Raw genomic sequence first — 10,199 nt, 5'->3', positions numbered from 1 at the left:
TTCCAAAACTTCTAACCCATGTAGGACAAAAAACGTTTGTTAAAGTGTGGTAAAACTTAGGGTGCTGAACATTTCCCATATATATATATATATATATATTATATATATATATATATATATATATATATATATATATATATATATATATGGTCATGTTCAATGGCAAACTTTTTAGCAAAACATTTTTCAAAATATGAGTTAGAAGTTTTGGAATGGGCTGATTTTTGGTGAGGATGATCTCTACGGTGAGGAGATCATTATCAACAAAAATCAACCCATTCCAAAACTTCTTACCCCATCAAAAACAGTTTATAAAAAATGGACGGTCTATGATTTTTCAACTTGTAAACATGGGTTAGAAGTTTTGGAATGGGTTGATTTTTGGTGAGGATGATCTCCTCACCGTAGAGATCATTCTCACCGAAAAACAGCCCATTCCAAAACTTCTAACTCATGTTTTGAAAAATGTTTTGCCAAAAAGTTGGCCATTGAACGCTACCCATATATATATTATATATGGGTCCCGTTCGGCACCCTAAGTTTTACCACACACTTTAACAAACACGTTTTGTCCTACATGGGTTAGAAGTTTTGGAATGGGCTGATTTTTGGCGAGGATGATCTCTATGGTAAGGAGATCATCCTCACCAAAAATCAGCTCATTCCAAAACTTCTAATCCCATCAAAAATGATTTATAAAAAATGGACGGTCCACGGTTTTTCAACTTGTAAACATGGGACTAAACATTTCGGAATGGGCTGATTTTTGGGGAGGATGATCTTCTAATCATAGAGATCATCCTCACCAAAAATCAGCCCATTCCAAAACTTCTAACCTATGTAGGACAAAAAACGTTTGTTAAAGTGTGTGGTAAAACTTAGGGTGCTGAACATTTCCCTATATATATATATATATATGGGATATGTGAGGCGTTTGGCACCCTACTGTATAACAAACATTTTGGCAAACATTTTTCCTGCGTTGGATAACAATCAAATGGGTGGTCGAGATTTAAAACAACAGCTGATCGGTTTAAATGAGGGATTATGTGATTATTTACAGCGCCATCCCTCAAAAATCTGTTAACTAATATGTCCTCCCTGTCTCTTTAAAACCAAAGCAAAAAAACAGAGAGAAAGAATTCTCTCATTCTTACTCTCGACAAAACCTTTCTCTCTCGTTCGGCTCTCTAGCCTCTCTCTCGCTTGAGCTCTCTAGCCTTTCTCTCTCACTCTCTCTCTTGCTCTAGCATTATATATATATATATATCCAAACCATTTTTTTTTTTTTCGCTAATGATTTTCAGACTCGAATATATATTTTCACTCGAGCTAGCGTGGCAAGGGAACAAACCTGTTGATGGTTTCTAGTGTATCCTAAAGCATTTCGAAAAAATCAATCAACGATTTTGTGTCATTTCGATGTCAAACTGAGTGAAACTACTCGAGTCAAAAAATCTCGGCTCATTTTTATTTTTATAAAATTCAAAAGTAAAAAATTATGTTTGGTGTTTGTGGTATGGTGGATCATTCTATTTATAGTGACCACAACACCACCCTTTCCAACATGATTGATCTAGAACCAATCTGATTGGTTATTTTTAATTTTTTTTTCCTTTTATTCGAAAACCTATATTTCTTGCTCACGTCAAACCATGCACGAGTGAGGTTTTACTTACTTAAAACCTACATTTTAAACAAAATTTCCAAACAATATCTTAATTTCTTGCTATTTTAGAGGAAGACAATGACATGGTCCACATGGAGAATACGTGGATGGATATGTACAAGCAGAATACACCATTGATGACAACTCAATTGTGGGGCCCACTTCAGTATTCAAAGAATATAGTTTTGGAGCTACGCCCCACAATTTAGAGATGGATCTCAGGCTGTTAGTGGATCGGGTCGATCTTGATCCACTTTTTTAATTGAATCTCAGTAGTAGAATCCAAATTCGATCAGGTTCGAACTAGATCAAATCTGATTTCATATATGAAATATAAATAAGTTTCATGTGATTAAAAAAATTATATAATATAATTTCTCATATTTTCTTGGATAGTGGTCTGTTTTATCTGGAATTGATCCAATAGGTTATCAAATCGGATCCAAATCCTCAATCTAGATCCGGAAAGAAAATTGACTCTTAGAGGAGCTAATTATTCGGCCCCGTTTTTTTTTTCTGTTGGAAGTTGTAGTGAAAGATACGGCACCGTATTCACCACCAGCAGCAGAACACACTAGAAAATGATGATGTCATCCTCAGGACGACGTTATTCCTAAATTCAATAATGTTGAATTTTCTTCAAGCTTCGTGGTTCAAGGTAACCATTAACAGTGTGGATATAGGGAGGTCTTCATCCTCAGGAGGACGGAAGCACTGGTGAACAGCTTTCTGTTCTCCACCTCACATAGGCTTCTTTGGCTCTTCCATCGTTCCTTACCACGGTGCCTTACACATAACAAACTCTCTCTCTCTCTCTCTGATTGATTCTGATTGAGATTCATTCTTGAAAAATCGATTGATGGGTATGCGACAGCCCTCGATGTTGAATCGAATTCTTGATTCTCAGAAGAAATTTTCGTTTTTTAATTCCTCTCTTTGATCTTTCTCTTACAAGAGATGTAGCTCTTCTGTTTGTAAGTAATTTTTTCACGATTCTCTGTAAATTCTGAGAAATTTATGGACTTTCGTGGAAACCCAATTAATTCTTTTGTTCTTTGTTCATGGGTTCTCTCTCTTTCTCTGTTTCAAAATCTCTGTTTTTAGTTGAAGATTGATTGAACAAGCTAAGTTGCGCAGGAGGAGCGCACATACCCTTAACGTGCGCACATGGGATTGGGGATTCAACCCTACATTAAAGACTATGGAATCTCAATTGGGTCTGATCGACCAATCATTTAGCTTTCGATACTCTTCTTGGGTTCGAGAATCCCTCGCAGAATTACCCGATAATTTTATGATCACTGATCCTCACATTTCTGGACACCCAATCGTTTTCGCCAGTTTAGGATTCCTTAAAATGTGTGGGTACTCGAAAGATGAGGTTATTGGGAAGAATGGGAGGATGTTTCAGGGCCCAAGAACTGATCGAAAGTCGGTAATGGAGATTCGAGAGGCAATTCGAGAGGAGAGAGCAATTCAGATAAGTTTGCTGAATTACAGGAAAGACGGGGAACCGTACTGGATTTTGTTTCATTTGAGTCCTGTTTTTAATAAGGAAGATGGGGGAGTGATTCATTTTGTTGCAGTTTTAGTGCCCATTACACCAAAATCGAGGAATTTTGAAAATGGGGTTGGGAGGAATGGATGTGGTTTGGATGAGAATGGATCAAGAGTGCGGGAAATTGTGTTTGGTTCGTGTCGGAGAGAGGTGTGTAGTGATTCTGTGGCAGTATTGGATCGTGTCCAGGGATTGGATTCTTTCGAGGATTCTAATAATAGAGGTTTGTCTTTTGGTCTTCAAGTCTCGAATTACTCATAATTAACTGAAATGGTAATATATTTTACTACTAAGATTGTGATTGTGAGCTATCGATTTTCTCACTATGGTATTAGCTGTAGCTGATGTTGGAATGAATATCTATGAAAATTAAATCAATGCTCACATTATATTGTAGAGAAACAAGTCAATCAAGGTGTTTCTAATAACATTATATTTTGAATCAGTCGAAGAGATAAATCAAGAGAATTTATTGATTAATGTTCTAGATAAAGGATCGTGTTTTGCACGATGTCCTAAAGGTAATTAGGTCGCTACAAATTTGATTTATTGGTTTCGAGTTCACTAGTTTTTTCAATAGTAGTTTTCGTTGAGTTGAGATTGTCTAATTGTGGGTTATTGTTCTATTGGTTGGTAATTCATATGGTTTTATTGCTTGATTTATTATTTTAGATAAATTCTTTCTGTCGATTATCAGGATATTTCTTTCTCTTTACTTGAAATGCATTATGTAGTGCTCAATTGGAGTTCATTTGAATGATGCCTTATTCTAGTTTTGGTTTTATGATATGGTATTAGTTAATTGTATTTTCCGTTTGCTTGACATTTAGAATATATCTATAAAATTTGATTTATCTTGTAGTTTGCATTTTTTACAGTTTTGCCATTATACTCATGTTGTCATGATGACCCTTACCTTTTTTTTTTCTTCTTTCAAATTAGTCCATCCGATTCCTTACAGTTTACTTGATTTCAAGTGAAGTTATTCATGTTGTCTGATTGCTCACTTCTATGAACATATGTACTTTAGCGCTTTGCCTTTTACAATAGGAATTCAAATAATTGAATCGGATTCTTCATGGGGTATTTCTTACAGGATTGGATGCTGAAGAGTCTATTAAGGCAAGCGACCTAGTGAAACAAAAAGCTGCCACGGCCATTAACAACATCTTATCTATACTGATTCACCATAGCAAGCCAACAGGAAGATTGGTCTGTGGTAAGAGAGGCAGCTCCATCAGGATGGGCTCCCTTGGTTCATCCTTAAATATATCTCTTGGTAGAATCAAACAGAGCTTTGTATTGTGAGTTTTTACAAATTCCTACTTTTCTGTTGCTTTACCGTAGAAATTGTGCCCCTTTGAAAGGGTTCGTCTGAACTTGTTTTGCTCTATAATGTCTTTGTTTTGCTTTGCAGAACAGATCCCCATTCACATGACATGCCCATTGTTTATGCAAGTGATGCCTTCCTAAACTTGACAGGTGATCAATGCTGTACCTTTTGTTCCTTCTAAGAATATTGTTCATCATGATTTTCTGATTCAAAAACCTTCTCTCCAACACGCTTCACTATCGTCTTGTCTCTCATTTTTTATGAGTAGATAATAGTTCTCCTGACCTAACTGTGTAACACACACACACACGAGTTTGCCCATGCCTGTTGCACGGATATCCTCTTTTGGGTTAAGGGGGTAAAAGAGGAAAAACAATAAAGTTGGAAGGGTTGGAAAAGGGAGAAGATGAAGGTAATATATAAAGTTGTAGGGGGTATTTTTGGAAAGGAGTAGTAGAGGAAATGCAATAAAGGTTGAAGGTTATTCTTGGAAAGGATGAGGGAGGGGGATGACAAAAAGTCAAAAGTGGTCCTCAAGATTCCTAGGAAAGATTAAATCCCAATCCCTCTTTATGTGAGGGATAAAGGAAGTGGGGTCCACTATTGTATTTTATCATATAGAGATATGGCCAGCATACAAATTGGTCAAGACTTGCAATTTGGTTTCTCTTACCTATGAACTTTGCAATGCTTTCACTCAAATATACATCTATGGTCCTGAGTAACTATTGTTTTCCTTTCTAGGTTACACTAGACACGAAGTGTTGGACCGCAATTGTAGATTCCTAAATGGACCCAATACAGATGCAAAGACTATATGCCAGGTAGATATCCGGTCATTGTTTGCAATTTGATTGGGGTGCATAGAGTTTGTTAATAGAATCTCTTTCCTGTTGCATGTATTCATTTAAAATTAGTTATCTCCTTGTCCTTATTTTTGTAGATAAGGGAAAGCATTCAAAGTGAGCAAGCTTGTTCAGTACGTATCTTAAATTATAGGTGCATAATCTTCTACATTACTTATCATGTTTTACGCAAGGTGAACCAGCCAATTCTTGCTCTTGACCATTATATTATACTTCAATTTCAGGAAGGATGGAAGCTCATTCTGGAATCTTCTTCACATATCACCTGTTCGGAATGCTTCTGGCAAGGTATATTACACGTTTAACTCTATTTCTATGTTATTTTTTTTTATCGTCAAGTAATATTTGTGTTTTCACACATTCTTTTGGAGAACAAAATGTGACTTTAGAATTCCTTGTTCCCATGCGTCATCATAAGGCTCTTAGGGACAGTCTCATGCTTTATTTGATCATGCGAATGTTGTTGGGAATATCTTTTTGATATCCTATCAACCAAAGTTCTGCTCCGTTCGTGCATAAATTTGAATTTCATCACCTTCATAGGATTGAAATCTTTACTATTATAATGAGAGAAGGCAGAGTAGAAGTGGTTCGACACCAATATTTGGATCCCACAAATTCCCCCACCTTTACATTTGAAGTTAATATAATGAAGGCCATTTTGGTCAAAATCCAAGAAAATTGCCGCCCACTACCCTAGAATAACATTGGTTGGCTATCAAAATGATCAAAAATATCATTTTTACTATGTAGTATTCAAACCCTTTAATCAATGTTTTAAATTACACATAAGCCCTTCAGGTACATTCATGTGCAGATGCACATGCACCTTCTAGTTCCTATGATGCCACATGTTACAAATGTTTTATTGTATCAACAGTTGCACTGAGCCTTCAAAAACAAAAATGTCGATGTAATGTATGAACCATAAATTTTAATCACATGCCTGATTGGATGATCTGAACGGTCACCTAAAGTAGACCATGCATAGAGTTGAAGGGAAAAATGAGTTATGGTCTTTGATTGGTAGTGAAGCTATAGAAATTTATTTCTAAATCCAATCTCATTTGACTATACTGTTTTGGAAGCTAATTAGAATCTAGAGTCGTAATCTTCATTTGTTGGCCTGTTTCTACTGTTTTCCAGCATCACAAGAAAATGATTTAAGCCATCTTTTCTATTCTGATTATGAAATGTTACCTCAAGCACTGAAAAAATTTAGTGGGCCATCCTTGAAAAAGACAAAAAACCGAGTATGGCTAGAAGCTGCATTAGGATAACACGGTAAAGATGTGGATCAAAGCTTCTAATAGGACAAATAGATGCATTTTGAAGGAAAACTACTGATTTATACTGGCTGTGGCAATCATTGATCAACCTTGAATTTCTGACTTGAAGAATACAGGAGACTTACTGATTTATGCAGTCTGGATGAGGACAATCTAGTTGTCTCTCGTTTGTGGTTGCATAATCTTTAGTTAACGTGGTTGAGAACTTGTATAGTTGTATTTCCCTGACCCTTATACTGTCAAACGTGAGGAAAATATAGTAATGGCATTGTAGGTTTTAAGGAAAATGAAATAAAACAAAATTGAGATCAGTTCTTGATGTAGAAAATCATTATTCTTATAATATACATTGGACTAGATAATATTTTGTGATTTTGAAATCTTCACTCGTGCATTTCTAAGTCCACCATTTTAAGAACGGGTTGCATCATGTTTAATGTTCAAATATAATTAGTAGTGCAGTAGTTTTAAATTCAAACGTTTCATGTTGTGACATATTCTTCAATTTTTTTTTGTACGTGCAGATAGCATTTTATGTTGGTGTTCATATAAAAGAAGGTTGTACCAATGAGGGGGGCCAAGGGTTGAGCCCGGAAATGAGGCAGCTTGGTACCGTGGGTGCAGTCAAGGTTGCAGTCAGAACATTATCGTTAGGTGCTGGACCGTCCAAATCATAGGTTACGTGTCTATTCTTTAGTCCTGATTATGGGAATTTTAGATTATAAACAGTGTTTCCAAGTTTCAATGTCTACCCTACCCAACCCACAAGGTGTAATCTCCATTAGATTTAGTTTTAAAGAATTAGAAATCAATGGACATTTGGTTCTACACATGTTCTTCTTGGCTGTTCTGTATCATATATGAAAAGTTGAAACGCCTCTAATCTCTCTCTCTCACACATTTTCATTGTTGCAAGGCATTGGAAAACTATAGAATTCTCATGTGACTAACCTCTATCAAGTTGGTAAATATTTCAGATATCCATGCGTTTTCAAGTTATGACATGCCCCCCTGACCCTTTTCTTCCTTTTTAGACTAATGAAAAATGATTTGAAAAAATCCCATTTTCCACTTGTAACCCAAAAATCTTACTTTTTTTTTCTTCATAAAATCAGTTATCTTTAACCACTTCAACTTCAAGCTCTGTAAAAAATTTAATTTTAATATCTTTAATAATATTGCACCTTGACTTGGCTCCTCTCTCGTAGACTAATGGGAAATGACTTAAATGCCCATTTCTTTAACCTCTAACCAAATATTTTGAGAAAAAAACTCTTCAAATCAAATCTAGTTTTTACTAATAAGCGTTTCATTCATAAGTTTATTTTATAGTTAAAAAAAGTCAAAAGATAATCATAATTGAATTCAAGTACGTCCAATTCAAGTACATTACTCTCTTGGGATTGAGAGAAATGGAGAGAAGAGAGAAAGTAAATGAGTTTCCTTCCATTTCTCTTGTTTGGATTGTTAAGTTGGGGAGAGAAGGAAAGGGAAAAATAATAGTGATAACCTGACTACCCCACATGGCAAACTCAATTCATTTCTCTTGTTTGAATTGTTAAGTTGGGGAGAGAAGGAAAAGGAAGAGGAATAGTGATAATCTGACTACCCCACATGGCAAACTCAATCGACTACCTTGACGTGACAAGCTTGTAACCATAGATCTATGCTACTCGATATACACAATTGCACTTTCCCATAAAAAAAATGTATCCTGAGAAAATCGTGTATATCGAAGAATACAGATCAACAGTTATGGACCAAAAGTGAAAAGATTTGGAGAGAAATCCTTTTAAAATATTTTATAAGAGAAATCATTTTAAAATATTTTATAATTCCAATTGTAACCATAGATATCTATTAAGAGATTTTAAAATTCCAAAGCTACCACAATTCAGGTGGAGAGAAACTTCTCTTAATGAGTTTCTCCTCCCCCACTTCTCTCAATTCAAAGATAAGTGTAAAAATTAGCCTGTTATATTTTTAATTGTAGGAAACAACAAAGACTACACAGAACGTGACACACTAAATCATCAACACACCAAGCTGATTACTAGACAACAAGACAAATAAAGGCACAAAACTGATTACTAGATTACATGTTCGTTCATTTTAACGGTAATAATGTCCCCCAGATATTGTGTCATTTGTGTGATTCCTCGTAACAGCCACAGATGGCACGAGAGTGGAGTGATCATTATTCATGCGCTTTAGTTTAGCGTTCATCTCAGCCAAAGAACGTTCGATTTAGTTGAGTCGAGGGGACAGTAATCTAATAGTAGCTGATATGTCATCATCACTCACTCTCACTCGGGAGCATCTGTACTCGCTGCTCTCGTCGTGTATTATGCCCAAAGGTCATTTCATCTCAGCTGTAAAATGTGTTCTCTCACGCTTTATCCCAACCACACACAACAACAATAGAATGCAATTACTCATGCTCTCTCTCTATTGCCCTATACATGTATAGCTGATGCTATACTGCCACCTCATGCTTATGTTGCATGAGAGAAAGAGGCCATCTCTTTGCCACATGTCTTCTTATGTGTCGTTTTCTTCTTGTGTCCACTCTAGACTTTGAGGACGACACGTGGTTTTCTTATGTTTTCCAAAATGATGACATACGTCCCCTCTAGGTTTCATGTATAATTTTTTCAAATTGAAGATATGCCACCTCAATCCCATCATCATCGTCTCATCCCATTGTTATCACCATCATATCCAAGATGTTGAAGATGATTGGTTTTGATAAGAAAATGCAAATGTTTTTGAGTTATTTAAATTATTTTTCATTAGTTGATAAGAGAAGGCTTTCAAATAGGGAGCGGATCTTCTATAATATGTTTTCTCTGCAGTACCCTGTAGTGATATTAGACGATTGAAGGACAGCCAAGTCACATAGTCACAAAATCTATTTCATTAACAAATAGGAGGTCATGGACCGTTCATCTTCAAAGCCTTCATCGGACTCAAGGAGTTCTATTTTTTTTTTCAAATCTGACACACACCATGGTCCCTACAAGGCTGATTTTTCAGATTTTATTTATTTATTTATTATTATTATTTTTTTTCAAGATTTCAATCTCTACTAATTAAAAGGCACTCAGGGAACTACAGGAAGATGCACTACAGAGGATCCCCTTCCCTAGGTTTTCATGTATATTTGTGATACATAGATACACTTAGGGCTGTTAATGGAACCGCTTAGACCAAAAATTGGATCCGTTCTGATCCAATAACTTTGGGTCTGGGTTGATGTTTTGGATTTCAATGAGGTTTTGATCCGATATCGCATTGGATTGGATCTAGAACAATCATGCCCCAATCCGATAAAATGCCAATCTGATAAGGATCCAATCCATTGACAGTCCTGTATATACTAGAGTTCATTCATTCCCACCACATCCTCTTTGCGATTAAGTAGGGCTGCAACTAGGATGGGTTGGGGATCAACCCACACCCAATTCAAAATGACAAACATCAA

At 35.9% G+C, this 10,199-nt stretch overlaps 1 protein-coding gene across 4 annotated transcripts; it reads left to right on the top strand.

Moving 5' to 3' along the window:
• Window positions 1–2,345: 2,345 nt before the first annotated feature.
• On the top strand, window positions 2,346–7,598 carry LOC147405735 (protein TWIN LOV 1-like). 4 transcript variants are annotated; one of them, XM_086433562.1, is made up of 8 exons: window positions 2,347–2,643; window positions 2,807–3,450; window positions 4,324–4,531; window positions 4,645–4,709; window positions 5,305–5,384; window positions 5,504–5,559; window positions 5,651–5,714; window positions 7,240–7,598. In XM_086433562.1, exons 2-8 carry the CDS (start codon window positions 2,871–2,873, stop codon window positions 7,390–7,392), a joined length of 1,206 nt encoding a protein of 401 aa, XP_086289688.1. In that variant the 5' UTR covers window positions 2,347–2,643; window positions 2,807–2,870; the 3' UTR covers window positions 7,393–7,598. The 4 variants fall into 4 exon arrangements, with proteins under 4 accessions (XP_086289690.1, XP_086289688.1, XP_086289687.1 ...); XM_086433561.1 differs by having other exon boundaries at window positions 2,774–3,450; XM_086433564.1 differs by having other exon boundaries at window positions 2,346–3,450; window positions 5,504–5,539.
• The last annotated feature ends 2,601 nt before the right edge of the window (window positions 7,599–10,199 follow it).

The sequence above is a fragment of the Akebia trifoliata genome, chromosome 3 (genome assembly GCF_017979445.1).
Source record: "Akebia trifoliata isolate Shusen 1 chromosome 3, ASM1797944v1, whole genome shotgun sequence".
NCBI classification, from domain to species: domain Eukaryota; kingdom Viridiplantae; phylum Streptophyta; class Magnoliopsida; order Ranunculales; family Lardizabalaceae; genus Akebia; species Akebia trifoliata.
The sequence above is the reverse complement of the archived record's forward strand: the minus strand, read 5'-3'. Positions and strand labels throughout refer to the sequence as shown.